The 17794-nt window shown below is 49.4% G+C and overlaps 1 protein-coding gene across 1 annotated transcript; it reads right to left on the bottom strand.

Moving 5' to 3' along the window:
- Positions 1 to 487: 487 nt before the first annotated feature.
- NME4 (NME/NM23 nucleoside diphosphate kinase 4) lies at positions 488 to 2895 on the bottom strand. The gene is made up of 5 exons (XM_004706110.2): positions 2808 to 2895; positions 2048 to 2181; positions 1866 to 1967; positions 1678 to 1790; positions 488 to 895 (listed from the first exon to the last, which is right to left on the bottom strand). The coding sequence occupies exons 1-5, from the start codon at positions 2893 to 2895 to the stop codon at positions 772 to 774; spliced, it is 561 nt and encodes a 186-aa protein (XP_004706167.1). The 3' UTR covers positions 488 to 771.
- Positions 2896 to 17794: the final 14899 nt, after the last annotated feature.

Below are 17794 nucleotides of genomic sequence, written 5' to 3'. Positions count from 1 at the left end.
ACCTCCTGCCCTGATTGCCTCAGGCGCCTATCTGGTGCCAGTTCCTCTAATGGCCCTATTGTGAACCTAAAGGTTGCTCCCTCCCATGGGCCCAACACACCGGTCATGAAGACACTAAAGGCTAGATTTAGTGACCTTAGCAGGAGTATCCACTCCCTGAAACAGATGACCAGGGAGCTTCAGGCCTCGGGGGGTTGGCGTAGGGTGTAGACGCCCAGTAGCTCCATTTCTTCCCAGCAGCTGCAGGGCCACTTTCCCTGATCCACTGTAGCCTCCCATCTCGAAGGGCCAGCTGAATGGTCAAACTCCCCCACTCTCATTTCAGGTGCGAGGTCCCTGGACTCCTGCCTGCATCTTGCACCCATAAAGCTAAGGCTGCCCTCCTGGAAATGCAGAGCAGGAAGGTTCATTTTTGGCCCCAGCTGTTTACAACTTCCCACTGAGATTGCCCGCCAGCCAAGCCAGCTTCAGCAACTGCAGCACCACGCACTGCTGCACAATGAACTTTAATGCTTTCCTTGGTGGGCAGGCTGGTCACACACCTCACAGGTGGTCCGGCACTTTGGTACTGGAAGGATTTGGTCCAATGTCATGTGGGCTTAAGACACAGAAAGGCACAGAAAATCGATGCCTCAACATCTCCTACTTTGGGTGCAAGGTTCCCGGGAGGGTGGTTTGGAGGGCTGGGCAAAGTGTGGGTGTGAGCTGAATCTTGATGACAGAGGGGGCTGGTACCAGCGAACGGGGGGCAGTGGAGAGCAGCTGGCCCTCTCAGGCTGCAGAGGCATTGCCTTGGGAGCCCCGGTCTGTCCAGTCCACCAGCTCACTGCTCCGGAACCACAGCCCGATTTCCCTCTGGGCCCCCTCCACGGAGTCGCTGGCGTGGATGATGTTCCTGGGTTGGTGACAGACAGAAAGGTAAGGCTCTGGGTGCTCCCGGAATTCCCGTGGCAGGTCTGGGGAGAAATATGGGTGACTGTGCGGGGAGCATGAGAAGGAGTAACGGGAGCCAGAACCTATCCCAGGAGATGAGAGTTGGAAAACTGGTTCCACCTTCTAACCAACCACCTCGTGTCGTTGTCTGATGCTGTGGGACTCACAGCGGTCCGATGTACAACATCGCCTCGTCCTGTGCCATCCTCACAATAATCTTGTTTGAGCCCATTGTTGCACTACGTCATGCGCCCAACAACACACATGGCTTCTGGGCACCACAAAGATAATGACAGGTGTCTCCCAAGCATGGCAGGCAGACGCTAGGAGAGACCGTCCACCTCCACAAAGCAGAGGGCTGGCACAGAAAGTGATTGATTGCCTCAGAGAGAGGGAAATGACACAGTACCGAAACCACAGGGATGGGTTCAGGCCCAGCCGTTCAGCTCAGATACAGACGGTGACCTTGGGTCAGAGTCTCAGTGCAGCAAATCAGGTTAGAGGGTTAGGGCCTCCCTGAGATGTCCTGCACAAGGTAAGAACTATCAACTGCAGGAAACAAACCCTATAGACTACCAGGCTCTACCTGGGTCCCAGCAAGAGGCCCCGCCCTCTGTTCTCACACCCACACCAAGTCCCCAGACCTGTGCCTGGCAGGGGCAGGCTGCCCCTCCCCTGTATCCCACAGCACCCCATCCGCCTCCCCTCCCCCTCCCCAAGGCTGCGTGTCAGCCTAATCTCTACCTGCTGATGTGGATGCTGAAATCTCCCCGGATAGTCCCTGGGGCAGCTTCAGAGGAGTCCGTGTCCCCGATCATGGCCCTCGAGGTCCGGACCACGTTGTGGCCTTCCCAGACCTGCAGCCCAGAGATAAGGGGTCAGGGAGGGCAGCCACCTGGCAGGCCCTTCCATTGGCCCCAGGGCCCGCTCACCATAGCCACCAGGGGCCCAGAGCTCATGTAGCTGATGAGGGCTGGGTAGAAGGGCTTCCTTCGAAGATCATGGTAATGCTCGGCCAGGATGCTCTCTGGAGCCTGAGTTGCACAATGTGGGGGGGTAAGTAAGTGAGAGGCACCCTCCTCTTTGCCCAGCCCCCCAGGTGGCCCCCAGGTACCTGCAGCATCTTCATCCCCACCAGTCTGAAACCTCGCCTCTCGAAGCGTCGGATCACATCCCCCACAAGCCGACGCTGCACCCCGTCTGGCTTCACAGCCACCAACGTCCGCTCTGGGGTCCAAGAGGGCCCTCCTTCAGAAAGGAGGGTCAAGGTTTTTCAGTCAGGCCCCCACCCCCAAACAACTCAGGGGACACCAAGCCACCGTTGGGGCACCCAGGGCAGCAGGCTGAAATGGAATGGGCAGGGCCTGGACCTCCATGACGCCTGTCCTTGGTGGTGGCTGGAGAGACCCCATCCAGCTGTTGTGAGAAAGAGCATTGCCCATACCAGGGGTCTCCTTGGAGAGGCAGGGGACCCCACAGCCCACACACCTGCAAATGGGAGCACCAGGGTGAGGGGCCCCAGAACCTCCCAGGGAGGCCTTCTCCAGGCCCAGAGCCCCACAAAGTCCCTGGGCCCGCACACCTAAAAGGTGGGCCTCACTCCTATCGCACCAGTTCTGGAGCTTAGCCTAGCAGCTCCTTGCCCAGGGAGGGTGGGTACAGGGAGGTGAGGATGTAGGCGGGTGCCGGGTCTTGAACGGCGCGAGTTGTCTGCAGGACTCTCCCAACGCCCCAGGGCCTCCCGCCCCCGGCCGGCCTGCCTGCCTGCCTGCCTGCAATGGGGGGCCTGGCCCAGCGCCCGCCCCGATGGCCACACGTGTGGGAACAAAGGCCGCGTGCCCCTCGGAGCCCTCCCGCCCGGGGCGCCAACTCACCCGAGCTCTGGCGCACGGGACTCGGGCCTGGGACCCGCGGGCCGCAGAGGAGCCCCCGCAGGGCGGTGCCCCCCCAAAAGGAGCGCATGGCCCTGCGCGGCAGAGCTGTCCAAGCCGGCCGAGCCCAGGAAGGAGGGGCGGGGGGCAGGGGGCGGTGCTGGGTTTGCGCCCCGCCCCTGGGAGCCTACCCACCCTGACCCCAGTCTGCAGATGCAGATCCCAGAAGCAAGACCTGGGACCTTGGCCCCAAGTCCGCCAGCGCCTCCTTGAACCGGGCCACAGATCTTGACCCCCTGCCCCACTCCCCGAAGGGCCCCTGGCGCACGCTCCCAGGGCTCCTGCCAATGTAGGATGTTGGTGTCAGAAACCAGAGGACATGGTGTTAACTGATCCATCCTAGGCCCTTGCTTCTCCTTAAACCAGATGTAGGAAAATGCCATCATAAATGCTTTTAATGGACGTTTGAACACTAGAGCATATTAATGAGTTTTTTAATGTTTGTAAAATACATTGAACATTAAAACGTCCCTTAAGGGGAGGGGGAAAAAAAGGAAAATTAGCGGGTTCCGGGAACCCAAGAGGCAAGCGAATTTTGGGAATGATGAGGGCAACAAATGCATAGATGTGCTTTCACAATTGATCTATGTATTGTGATGAATTGTATGAGCCCCAATAAATTGATTAAAAAAACAAACAAACCAAAAAAAAACATCCCTTTCCTAGCTGATGGTGCCTGGCTATCAAAAGATATAGCGTCTGGGGTCTTAAAGGCTTGAAGATACAGTAGCCATCTAGCTCAGAAGCAACAGCCCACATGGAAGAAGCACTGTGTGATCATGAGGTGTCGCTGGGATCAGGTATCAGGCATCAAAGACCCAGAACAAAAAATCTTATTGATGTGAATGAGGGGGAGTGTGGAGTAGAGACCCAAAGCCCATCTGTAGCCAATTGGACATCCCTTTATAGAAGGGTCACAAGGAAGAGAGGAGCCAGTCAGGGTGCAGTGTAGCACTGATGAAACATACAACACTCCTCTAGTTGTTTAATGCTCCCTCCCCACAACTATCATGACCCCAATCCTGTCTTCGAAACCCAGCTACTACAGGCATGTACACTGGTACAGATAAGAGCTCAAAACACAGGGAATCCAGGACAGATAAACCCCTCAGGACCAATAACGAGAGTAGCAATACCAGGAGGGGAATGGGAAGGTGGGGGGAGAGAGGGGCAACCGATAACAATGATCTACATATAACCCCCTCCCAGAGGGACAGACAACAGAAAAGTGGGTGAAGGGAGACAACGGTCAGTGTAAGAAATAAAAAAAAAAAAAAAGTATAAATTTTCAAGGGTTCATGAGGGACAGTGGGTAGGGGAGGGGGGAAATGAGCTGATACCAAGGGCACAAGTAGAAGGAAAATGTTTTCAAAATGATGATGGCAAGATATGTACAAATTGTGCTTGACACAATGGATGGATGGATTGTGATAAAAGCTGTATGAGCCCCTAATAAATTATTAAAAACAAAAAAATAACTAGCCTTATTAAATCTGATTGAGGATCCCTGGTGGCGTAGTTGTTGCTCACTGGGCTGCGAACCACAAGGCCCATTCAAAATCACCGGCTGCTCCCAGGGAGAAAAATGGGGCTTTCCACGCTCCTAAAGAGTGACAGTCTCAAAAACCCTCTGGGGCATTTCTGTCCCATCTGGTAGGGCAGCTGTGAGTCAGCATCAACTCGATGGCAGGGGGTTCAGTTTGTTTTGCTTGAGGATGAGCCACATACATCCACCAGGCTGTGCAACAGCGTGTACCACTTCCAAATGCTGCCATCACCCCAATGAGAAACTCCACCCTCAAGCATAACTCCGTTTCCTCCTCCCTCATTCATCGCCATTGGTTCCAACTCATAGCAACCCTATGGGGCAAAGCAGAACTGCTCGTGTGGGTTTCTGAGGCTGTTAGGGAGCAAAAGGCCTCATCTTTGTCCCTCAGAGCAGGTGGTGGTTTTGAACTGCTGACCTTGAAGTTAGCAGCCTCACGCTGGGCCAGGGCCACCGGGGCTCCTTCCCTGCTCTCTAAACTTAAGTAATACAACAACAACACACGAGTGATTCCAACACATAGGGACCCTAGAGCACAGGTCAGAACTGCCTCCGTGAGTTTCCAAGACTGTAACTCTTTATGGGAATAGAAAGACCCCGTCTTTCCCCCAAGGTGCACCTGGTGGTTTCGAACCTCTGACCTTGCGGTTTGCAGCCCAATGAGTAACCACTACACCACTGGGCTCCTTCCAATTCTCTAACCCCTGGTAATGTGTGATCCACTTTCTGTCTGTATGTTGTTGGGCACCCTTGGATCATGTAGAACAGAAACACTGTATGTTGTTGGGTGCCCCATATAGAACAGAAACACTGCCTGGTCCTGCACCAGCCACCGTTCTCACCAGGCATCCTCAAACTATGGCCCGCGGGCCACATGCGGCCTGCGGAGGACATTTATCCGGCCCTCTGGGTGTTTTTGCCCCATTTGTTTTTTACTTCAAAATAAGAGATGTGCAGTGTACATAGGAATTTGTTCATAGTTTGTTTTTTTTTTAACTATAGTCCGGCCCTCCAACCGGTCTGAGGGACAGTGAACTGGCCCCTTGTTTAAAAAGTTTGAGGACCCCAATAAATTGATTTAAAAAATAAAAAGTTTGAGGACCTCTGGTTCTCACAATGGTTACGTTTGAGTTCTATGTTGCAGCCGCTGGTCAACCCATGTCCCCAAGAGTCTTCCTCTTATTGATGTCCTTTAGTAGGGATTGGTCCCTCCTGATACATCTCCAAAGTGGGTGGAGACCAAGACTTGCCATCCTTACTTCTCAGGAGCATGCTGGATGTGGTCTTCTAAGACAGCTCTCTGTGTTCTTCTGACAGTCCGTGGTGTGTTCAATACTCTCCTCAACATCGGAACTCAAAGGCACCAATGCTTCATAGGTCTTCTGTGTTAGTCTGGGTAGACTAGAGAAACGAATCCATGGACACACATCTGTGTATGAGGGAGGTTTATATAGAAGAACAATTGTACATTAAGAAAACATCCCAACCCAGTCCAGTCCACGGCCATAAGTCTGACATTAGCCCATATGTTCAATACCACTCTATAAAGTCCTCTTCCGACTCACGAAACACATGCAATGAAGCCAAATACAGGACGATCACAAGCTAGTGGGTAGAAAGTCTTTGGGTCCGGTGGTGTTGTAAGCATCTCCACACTGGCAGGGGTCTCTCTGTGGCTTCTCCGGCTTCTGAGGTCTGGTTGCATCCATGTGTCTTGTCCGGCTCAGGCACTAGGCTAGTTCCATGTGTCTTGTCAGCTGCAATGTCTTCCAGGGAGTAGCCGAGAGGAGTGTCTCCGCCCCTCTCTCCAAGGAGGAAGTACTGGATATCCCAGAACTCTCAGGAGAAGGCCAGGTCCACACAGAGGCCTCATTGGCTATGATCTGATTGACAAGCTAGACCCCACCCCTACACTCTTAATTCCCAAATTGACAAACGATTATATAGCTCCCACATCTTCCATACTCCTTGTCCAGCTTCTGCCAACATGAAGTGAAGGAGCCCTCCTGGCCTACTGGGGTATGTTATGGGCTGCTCACTGCAAGGTTGGCAGTTCTAACCCACCAGTTGTTCTTCAGAAGATGAGACTTTCTCCTCCCATAAAGATTCGGAGCTTTAGAAACCCACAAGGACAGTTCTACCCTGCCTGTAGAATTGCTATGCATCAGAATTGACTCGATGGCAGTGAGTCTATAGAATATGAGGTGGCTGAAAATACTGACGAGGTCAAGCCCACCCTGGTCCTCAAAAGGGCATCTTTTGGCCTCTTAACTCTAAAGAGATTTCTTTTTTTTTTTAGTTTTTTTCTCATTTTTTAATAATAGGTACTGTAGTGATAAATTTTATTAAGAGGGTTTTTTTTTCAGACATTTTATTAGGGGCTCATACAACTTAAAGAGATTTCTTATGGTGGATTTGCCCACTGCGGTGCATCATTTGGTTGCTTGACTGCTACTCCCATGGGTATTGAGCCAATTAAAAGGAGATCTTTGACAACTGCACACTGTACTGTGTATCAAAATGTTGCTCATTGGTCCAAATGTGCTTCTGCTTGCCCTGTGTTGCTGAAGGCTGTGATTTTTTTTTCTATTAAGTAATCCATATAAGGGGGAACTTACCATATGGGCGTTTGTGATGGGCTTCTTCCACCTGTACCCCCAAACTATTTTACTTAATGGAATTAGAAAAACAAACCAAAACCAAAAACTGTGGTTGTTACATAATCTGGTGTCAATTTGAGGCTATTAAGAGTGAAGGGGTAGAGTTCAGCCCATCAACAGGTCACAGCTTGATGACCTCATTTGCAGGCACTAGGGAACTATTTATGCTCACTGGAGGCTAGACCCACGCTCTCTGCTACATGTTCCTGTTGACAAGCCACATGGAGTTACACTGATGGAGTCAGAGCACTGGAGCTGGAAGAGACATGTGGAGACCCATGCCAGTGCTGAGGTGCTTCCACTGCCGCTGGATCCACAAGATTTTCCACCCACTGGCCTGTGATCTTCCTGCATTCAGTGTCATTGCATGTGTGGTGTGAGTCTGAAGAGGAATTTATAGACTGGTATAGGACATATGGGCTAATATCACACTTATGGACTTGAACAGGAGTGTCTCTGGATTTGCTTCTCTAGTCAACCCTGGCTAGCACAAAAACCTTACACACTGCCGTTGGCCTCAGGTGCCTTACTGAATGCAGTCTCTGTGGAAGCTTTCTAACTCCCTGCACTGCTCAAAAGCAGACAGGTTGGCTGCGGATGTCACCTAAAAGGGCCCAGAATGCGGAGAGTCTCATTTACCTGCCTCTTAGTGATGAAAGGGAGCGAGGTGAGGCTTCTACCCCCTTCAAGTGCTGCAGGCTCAGAAACCCACAGGCCGGTTCTGCCCTGTCCTATCGGGTCACTATGAGTCGGCACCAACTCAACGGCAGTGAGTTTGTCTGGGTTTATTGATGACAAGCTGGGCCCTGCTATCTAGTCAGTCATCGAAGACCTCCTGAGACTGGCTAGGGCTCAGGAAGCCTTATTGTGCTGCTTGCTTGCTCGCAGTCCACCGTGTTTCCCTGAAACCCGAGTTAAAGTACAATATCTATAGGTGACTCCCCAAAGTGTAAACTCCAAAGCAAAAGATATATATATCCCCCCCAAAGAGAACACTACAAAAACCATCTGATCTGTTTTGCACTATTAGGATCTCCTCCCTGTTATACCTTTTATATGAAAACATTCTTCCCCTCCCATGGAGAGGGGAAACTGGCTGCACGCTTTCAGGGTGAAATACCTGAATTTCAGGTGACACACCTAACACGTTTTTAAGATTCTTCCCCATTGTAGCACACATCAGAATTTCATTCTTTGTTTGGTTTGTCGGTCCATCTGTTCATTGTGTGGATGATGCTGTGATGGATGCTGATGTACAGGCAAACCTCATCAATTTGTAGACAGCTGAGAAGAGAAAGCCGTACATATACTCTGTCCGTCGTGGGGTGAAATCAGAACTCAAAACAGAAATCCAACTAAGAAGAATACCCGGAAGTTTAAACGGCATAGTTTATAATCCCTGGACGAATGAAGAAATCACAAGGACGTAAACAATGTTTTCTCATTTACTGCTGTTGAGTAATTTCCAACTCACAGCATCCCTGTACGCAGAGCAGAGCTGCCTCTGTGGGTTTCCAAGGCTGTACATCATCAGAGGAGCGGAAAGCCTCATCTTTCTCCCAGGGAGCACCTGGTGGGTTTGAACTGCTGACCTAGTGGTTGGTTAGCAGTCCAGCATATAACCCACTGCGTGGAAATACATCAAAATCTGTAAGGGGATCCCTTTTGACCCATTTAAAGCTGTTTCAGTTAAAAAAAAAACTTGAAGGGGAAATACATGTGCATTAAGGACCATGGATGTGAACAGCCTCGCTAACATGCAGAAAGCAGTGGAAAGTGAACTGTTGCAGAAGCTGTTAAGTCAACATTTATCACTCTATCATTTGATCTTCCGTATGATCCATTTAAATTTGCTTTAGTTTTTATTACTTTCTGCTTTCTTTTCGACTGAGGTTCGTATCTGTTTATTTTGTTATTCTTGTTAGTTTTTGTTTGGTTGTTTTTTTCGCGTCTCTCTGTATATGAAATCCAGGATAGGTAACTCTGTAGAGATAGTAACTGGATTAATAATTGTGGTGGTTACATAACCTCATGTCAACTTGAGGGCATTAAGCGTGAGGAGGTGGAGTCTAACCTGTCAATCAGGTCACGGCCTGATGATGCCTCCTTGTGGGTGTGGCCTTCCCATGAGGATTCTTGGAACTCTTTCTTTCTCTGCCTTGGTCTTCCTGTGGACAAACTGTATGGAGCCACACGGATGGCAGCCAGAGCCCTGGAGTTTCTTCCACCACCATTGGATCCACAAGACTTTTCACCCACTGGCCTGTGATCTTCCTGCGTTTTGCTTCATTGCATGTGATTTCATGAGTCTGAAGAGTGATTTATGGACTAGTATCAGACTTATGAGCTGAAATTAGATGTATAGACCCGATCTGGACTGGGCTGGGATGTTTCCTTAATATACAAGTACTCTTTGATATAAAATTTTTTCTTATACATATATGAGTGTCTCTGGATTTGTTTCTCTAGTCAACCCGGCTAACACAATGGTTCTTTGGGGGTATGGCAGGAAGGTTGCAGGGAAATGAGGAGCTAATAATGATGAGAAGAAAATGTTGTAAAACTGATTGTGGAACTCCCTTTTTGGTATGTGCTTTTTTTAAATTTATTTTTTTTATGTTATTAGAGCTCTTACAGATACCATGACATTCCTTAGTTCAATCACATCAAGCAGTATTGTACAATTGCTACCATAATCAGTTTCAAAACTTTTTCTTTCTTCTTGAACTCCTTGATGTCAGCTCCCCTTTATCCCCTCCCTCCCCCACCCTACCCACCAGGATCCCTCATTATTATAATTTTGCCGTATCTTACACCATCCGCGATATCCATTCACATACAATTCTGTTGTTCACGCCCCTCGGGTAGGGTTAGACAGTCATCAATGCTATCAGCTCCCCCTTCTCCCCTTCCCACTTTCTTCCTGTACTCTCAGGGAGCCGTTACTCCTGTTACTGTTTCTGAAGGGTTATCTATCTTGGCTTTCATGTATAGAACAATCTTAATCATACAAATGACCATATCTAAGTCTAACATGATTAATGAGTAAAACAAATAATAACCCTAAGAGTAAGGGGAGGAACTATTAAGGATCTAGAGGATAGTGATGTGGATTTATCATCCCTTCCTTCTGTGTGGGCCTTCTGAGAGGGACTATCCAATTATCTTACAGGTGGGTTTTGGATCTCCATTACATCCATTCCCCTTCACATCATTTGGGTGCTTGTTTTTGAACTTCTGATACCTTTTCCTGTTGACACCTCATGATCACACATGCTGGTTATACAAGTCTTTTTGATGCAATTGGACTGTTGCATGAGATGTGAATTATATGCCATTAAAACTGTTGTGGTGGGGGGAAAACCTGTCGGGGCAGGGAGAGGGAAGTTTGTGGGGGTGGATAAAGACTCTTCATGAAGTTGCAAGAATGCCCAGAAGTATTCTCAGGTGTGGGCTCCTGGTTGCTTAGCCAATCACCTATCGAAGGCCCTCTTATTTCTAGTTTTCAATGATTATACATAAAGCTGACAGAAACGTTCATGTACCATCGTGTGCATTTGTGGGCTGTGCATCTAGAAGTAGGTTTATAATCATTGAGACAGCGTGCTAGCAGCTCGCTGCCTGGGTTGTAGGGGAGACCACATTTAGCTCGGTAAGCCACTGCTGAATGCATCTTGTGTCAAAGAAGCCAGTTCCAGATGCTTCCTTTGGTGAGACACTGGGACAAACAAGCCCACAGAGACAGGAACCACGTCGATCAGTGGTTGACGGGCGTTTGGACAGGGAGGAAGGTTCGCTCAGGAGAAGCACAAGGGATTCTGAGAGTCTTGCAGCTCCTGTGACATTGGATGCCCGCCACCACTCTGTGCTGCCTCCCCCATTCTCACAGCACAAAAAGCAGACTTCACAATGTACACGAATTGTTTAAATCTCAGTACCGGGATGGAGTGCTCCGTCATTGTTGACAGGTACAGAGTTGGCTTTGATCCACAGTGACCCTGTGTACCACAGAACGAAACACTGCCCGGTCCTGTGCCACCCTCACTATGGTTTGTAGGATGGAGGCCATTGTTGCAGCCCCTGTGTCAAGCCATCTGGTCAGAGGCCTTCCTCTATTTCACTGCCCCTCGACTCTACCAAGCAGATGTCCCTCTCCAGGCCCGGCCTCTCCTGACAGCATGTCCAAAGTACATGAGAGGAGGTTGCATCTTCTTGCTTCCAAGAACATCCTGGCTGTTCTTTCCAGACTTGGTACTTTCTTTTTCTTCTTGCCATTTTGTTGATTTATTTTGATTTTCTCACCAATCTTATTGACCTCTAGTTCACATATCATATAAACTAGTAAATTAAATACTTGAAAAGAGTTGTTCAATCATGTATACAATCAATTTTGGCACAACTTCATGATTGCATCCATTGTTATTACCATCTTCTGTCGCTGACAACCGTCCCTGATGTAACCCCACAATATAGTTATTTTCTCTATAGGTTTACTTATCCTGGATTTCATATAAAGAAAATAATACAATAATAAGAAAAAGAAAAAACCCAGCAACCACAATAAAATATGGAAAAATCTCATTCCAAAAGAAAACAGAACTAATAAAAACTGGGGCGAGTTAAGAAGGGTCAAATGAACAAGAAAGACCTAGGTTTATTACTATTACTAATACTGAGCTCAACAAAAGGAGCAACCTCTGAAACAAAGAACAAATTAGATTAGGTGGCAGGTTTATTTGATCACAGAATACTGTAAAGTTTTGTTAATTCAAATTCCTTTGTAAATTTTCTTTTTTTTAATCGTTTTATTAGGGGCTCATACAACTCATCACAATCCATACATACATCAATTGTGTAAAGCACATTTGTACATTCATTGCTCTCATCATTCTCAAAACATTTGCTCTCTACTTAAGCCCCTGGCATCGGCTCCTCATTTTTTCCCCTTCCTCACTCCCCACTCCCTCGTGAACGCTTGATAATTTATAAATTATTTTGTCATATCTTGCCCTGTCCGACGTCTCCCTTCACCCATTTCTCTGTTGTCTGTCCCCTAGGGAGGAGGTCACATGTAGATCCTTGTAATCAGTTCCCTCTTTCCCCTCCCTCTACCCTCCCAGTATCGCCACTCACACCACTGGTCCTGAAGGGCTCATCTACCCTGGATTCCCTGTGTTTCCAGTTCGTATCTATACCAGTGTACATCCTCTGGTCTAGCCAGACTTGTAAGGTAGAATTGGGACCATGATAATGTGTGTGTGTGTGTGTGTGTGTGAGGGGGGAAGCATTTAGGAACTAGAGGAAAGTTGTATTTTTCATCGTTGCTATATCGCACCCTGACTGGCTCCTCTCCGCCCTGAGACCAGACTTGGTACTTTCAATATTCTTCACCAGCACCATAATTGAAATGCAACGATTTTTCTTCAGCTTCCCTATTCATTGCCCAACTTTCACATGCCTGTGATGCAGTTGAACATGCCATGGCTTAGATCAAGGGTGTCAAATGGCGGCCTGCGGGCCACATGCAGCACCCCCACGCCCACCTGAGGTAATTTTTTGTGGCCCGAGATGCTCTGAAATAAAATGAAAATAGAAAAAATCATTATGAAGAAAATAGCGCTTAGAGGAGATTGAGGCAATACCGTACACACAATTCCCTCGTGAACCTTTTAACTACTGAGGACAAGTATACACGTAGCCCAGGGCCTTTCCTGGGGCCTGCGGACATGTATAAACACGCTGACTCAGTTCCAGCGACGTTTGGAAGCCATATGTCTGCCACTCTCAGTGTCAAGTAATGTTTCCCTCAGAGCAGCTGATGGTTTTGAACTGTTGATCTTGTGGTAAGCAGCTCAATTCTTAATCACTACACCACTAAGGCTCCTTCTGCCACCTCCCAGACCTCCCTAAACAAACACCCCCTCCCAGTGCAAGACACCCGCTGGACCTTGCAGCTAGCAGTCCAGTGGGTAAGCCAGTAGTGACCCTAGAGCTCCCTGAGAGAATAACAACTAACTAAATAAATAAAAGAATAACAACTAAAACCCACTCTCCAATGGATCCATTTGTCCAGGGCGTGGGTTCTGAGGACCCTCTGAGGCCGGAGGCAGCTCTGCCCTTCCTCCCTGTTGCGCTCCACCCAAATCCTCACGCTTGGACCCGCAGGTAACACAGGTTAAATGGAGAAGAGATCCACGTTGTCAAGGGTTCCCTCTTGCTTGCATCCACAATCTCTGCTAGTGGCAGCAGCAGTCAAGAGAGAGACCCAGCGACACACTGTATTGGGTAAATCTGATACCCAAGACCTCTCTGAAGTGTTGAAAAGCAAGGATGTTACTTTGAGGACTAGGGTTCAGTTGATCTAAGCCAGGGATGTCAAAGTCAATTAAAACATGGGCCATTTGGTGCAACAGGCAAGATTCACGTGGGCCACATCACATTTAAAAATTTTGTTAAATTTATATTTTGAAGTGAGGATTCAGGAATATGGATAGGATAATTAAAACACTATATAATTGCTTTTATTTAAACATTTATTTAATGTTTTTATAAAACTAAAATTATTCTTTTTTACCCGAAATTTGCCAGTGCCTTCCTCCTACTAGTTTTCCAATATCTGGATTCAAAGACTGAGAACAGACAATTTTCATTAAGGCAGATAGATGTTTATCAATTAATCTTGATCTGTATGCCGTTTTATTTAATTTCATGGATGAAAATAGTTGCTCACACAAGTACATACTCCCAAAATAGCATAAAATTTGTGCAGCAAAGCTTTCAATTTCCGGGTATTTCTCACCTAAATAAGAATATATTTTTGAAATTCCTACTTCTCCATATTGTCTTTTAAAATGAATCATTCTGGAAATCAATTCATTCAAAGTCTTGAATAAAATACTTAAATAAATGAACATTTTTTGACAAAGTGCTTAAATGCAGATATTGAATATGTAACATCTACAACCTAACAAAGGAAATGTAACAAATACCATTAACATATCAATATACACGTTAAGATAATTTCATGCTAACTATAACAAAATCTATTACACACTTTCACTTACCTCTTATGTTGTAACCAGTAACATAGTATAACAAAGTAACTAATAAAAAACACAAATTGTTGGACAGCTGACAAACGTGATGCACGATCTTAAAGGCTTCCCTTTAAAAATGTTAACTAGCGCTACCACTAGGTATGATTCAAAACAGCACAACCCAGAGTGCTCTTTTTAACCTTTTCCCTATTGGGATCTGTTTACATTACGTGACACTGAGAGTGGCAGACATATCGCTTCCAAACGTCGCTGGAACTGAGTCAGCGTGTTTATACATGTCCGCAGGCCCCAGGAAAGGCCCTGGGCTACGTGTATACTTGTCTTCAGTAGTTAAAGTGTTCACGAGGGAATTGTGTGTAGGGTATTGCCTCGATCTCCCCTAAGCGCTATTTTCTTTGTAATGATTTTTTCTATTTTCATTTTATTTCAGAGCATCTTGGGCCACAAAAAATTACCTCAGGGGGGCTGCATGTGGCCCGCAGGCAGCCATTTGACACCCTTGATCTAAGCCATGGTATGTTCAAGGCTCCCATACCCCAAGTCCTCCCCACCAGGTGGAGACTTTCCTTAGAAAAGACCTGTGGGGCCCTGGTAGTGGAATGAGTTAAGCACGGGACTGCTAACCCTAGGTCAGCAGTTCAAAACCACCAGCCTCTCCTTGGGAGAAAGATGAGGCTTTCACCTTCCATAGAGTTAGTCTCAGAAACGCAGAGGCGCAGTCCTACCCTGTCCTATAGGGTTGCTGTGAGTCAGCGTACATTTGATGACGGGGTTTGGGTTTGGGGATTAGGAAGGACCCTGGGTGCCTCAGCCTGGGGTTGGTGACCTTGTCGATGGACCAAGAGCTCCAATCCCACCCCCACCCCCACTTGGAAGGAAATCCCTCACATAGCAGCAATGGCAGTGAGAAACCAAGAGGGTGGCAGGGGCTTCTATTGCCTTGACTCGGCCCCCTGCTAGTATAGAGCCACGTTCTATGGGCTACCAGGAGCCAGACCTTTCCTCTGAGCAGGTACCAGGTGGACCTGAATGTCCAGCACAATTTAGTCCATGATACTAGGCAGAGTGCATGCCTCTCATTTCCAGGTAGGCATGCACCTCCTTTAGCTCTCGCTCCACCTCTGGGCATGAGCCTGGGAGCACAGGCTACAGCCACACTGAGTGCTGCTATGCCCAGGGCTGGCCAGCAGGGGTATCATTGCTCTGTTTGCTTTGTTGAAAACCCTCAAAAGAGCATGCTGCTGTGTCCATTTCCAACTCTTAGGGACACTGTAAGACAGAGTGCAACTGCCCCACGGGTGTCCAAGGCTGTAAATCTTTAAAGCAGCAGACTAACTCATCTTTAAGAGCCCTGGTATTTTTGAATTCATATTTAACCCACTGCGCCACGACGTCAAAACAACTCACTGCCAACTATTCTGACTCATAGTGACCCTGTAGGACAGAGTGGAACTGACCCTGTGGGTTTCTTTTTTCTTTAAATTTTCTCTTTAGTCCAATGCAGTAGTGAGAGGGGACCCTGTGGGTTTCTGAGGCTTCAGATGTCGTGGCGCAGTGGGTTAAATATGAGTTCAAAAATACCAGGGCTCTTAAAGATGAGTTAGTCTGCTGCTTTAAGGATTTACAGCCTTGGACACCCGTGGGGCAGTTGCACTCTGTCCTACAGTCTTTTCTAAGGAAGGTCTCAACCTGGTGGAGAGGACTTGGGGTCTGGGAGCCTTGCCCATGATGCCTCAGGGGCCACACTCTTCAGGGGGTGGTCCTGGGGTGAGGAGGGCTCCAGAGGGACTGTGGGGCAGGCCAGGGAGGAGGCAGGCTAATGGACACCTGGCCATACCTCCTGTTCTCAACATGACCCTGGGATGAGGATCAGCTCAGCCAAATCCAGAAACTGACCTGCCCCTCTCAAGGGAGCTGGGCAGCCCAGATGCTGAGGGTACAAAGGGCTTCATGGCTTGGCCTCCAGGCCCTTCCTCCCAGGCTCCCACTCTCCAGTCTCCACCCTTCTCCGCCCTTCGCTGGCCCTGGGCGGGCTGGGCAGCCTCCCCTCCCTTCCGACCTGGACAAAGAATCCGGGCAAGTACAAAGGTCAAAAGGTACCCCGGTCCTGTGAGCCAGGGCTCCTCCCCCAGCCAGCCCGGCACCCGTGTGGGCCCTCCGGAGGCGGCCTTTTTCCTCTGCCCGGTTCTGTTTTGCACAAAAATGGCAGCCTGCCGCTGCTGCCCAGACGCATTGGATAGGGACCCTGCCTGGCAGTGGTTCAGCGCTTCCTGTTTTCCAGCTGTTTGCAGTCCTACCTACGGTGGGGCTGGCTCCGGCGATGGAGATGTAGCATACATATGCAAATGCCCACTTCTCTGAGGGCCAGCACTGGAGCGAACGTGCCCCACCCGCCGTGGAGACGCAGCAGTGCTGGCGAATGGGAGCCCACGGAGACTGACACCGGCTAGTGCTGGTTTCTGTGTTTGCGTTCTGGGGAGTGGCTACTTGGGTGGGTGTAACCGCTCCTTTAGGTTCAATCTTAACCACCACATCCCTATAATATGTCTGTCCGTCTGTCCGGCGGTGAGATAAAATGCTGTCGTCTTGTCGATTTGGTTTATAGGGTTAATAAAAACGCGGTGTGTTTGGGGGCGGGGAGCGGAGCGGTGGTTCTCCATTGGTTTTAATTTGCATTTGTGGAAGGGCCGCTTGATATTTGCATATCCCTTTCCGGGACCCTCGGAGTCAATCCTTGGATCCCGGGAATTGCGGTTTCCTATTGATAGCAGCAGGGCTTCCTGGCTAAGCTCCTTAGTTCTGTAGCTTATTAAAATGAGCCCTCTCGGATAAGGCTGGTCCGCTCCAGCCCAGCTTACTTGGTTGGCTTCTGCTGCCTTTCACCTGCGCCGTTATTTCTTCCACTCTCTTTCCATCACTGGTGCCCAGAATTTCCTGCTAAACGTGGCAGGGCCTGCCCTTCCTCCAGACTGAAAAGGCTTCCCCAGGTTTTATACGCCCCGACGGCATCGTTTCTTTTTGCACAAGTATCTTTAAGCCGCTCGCAATCTGTCTCTCCAGGCGGACCCACGAGGTCCACCCTGGTCACGTACTGAGTGTCCATGAGCTCGAGCAGCTTTCTCATTTGCGCATAACTGTGCGTTGGACTCGCTCCTAGCGGCTCTGCGGTTGGACGGAGGACCGGAGCTCGGCCCACCCGTGCCGGAACTGAGGGGCGATCCTGCGGGAAGCCCCTTGAGTGCTACACAGTTAACACGCAAACCCTCCTGTCCCGCAGACTCGCGGCACGTCCGGGAAGCAAGCAGGGCGTCCGGTCACGTCTCCAGGGCGTTCCACTCAGGCCCCGGCGCCCCACCTCCGTCCCTCGGCTCCAGCGCGCACCGCGGGACCCTCCTTCCTATGCGTCTCCGTTGCGCGCCGGGTCGCCGGTCAGCGTCCCCCCCTCTCCATCCGCGTCCCTCGTTGACTCACTTCCTCGCGCGCTCCCTTCCCGCTACGCGCGCCCCCACTTCCCCGCGCGCTCAGCCCCGCTACGCGGGTCCCCACATCCCCCTCCACCTCGCACCCCAAGCACCCCCTCCGACCCGGCTCTTGGCGGGGCGGGGCCTCACAGGCGGAAGTGCCCTGGGCGCCCGCGGCGGGATCAGCCGGGACATGGGAGCCCCG

This window comes from Echinops telfairi, unplaced genomic scaffold (assembly GCF_000313985.2).
Source record: "Echinops telfairi isolate 266 unplaced genomic scaffold, ASM31398v2 ScPeMD7_5;HRSCAF=22, whole genome shotgun sequence".
In the NCBI taxonomy this organism is placed as follows: Eukaryota; Metazoa; Chordata; class Mammalia; order Afrosoricida; family Tenrecidae; genus Echinops; species Echinops telfairi.
Note: the sequence above shows the minus strand (reverse complement) of the source record. Positions and strands in the feature narration are given on the sequence as shown.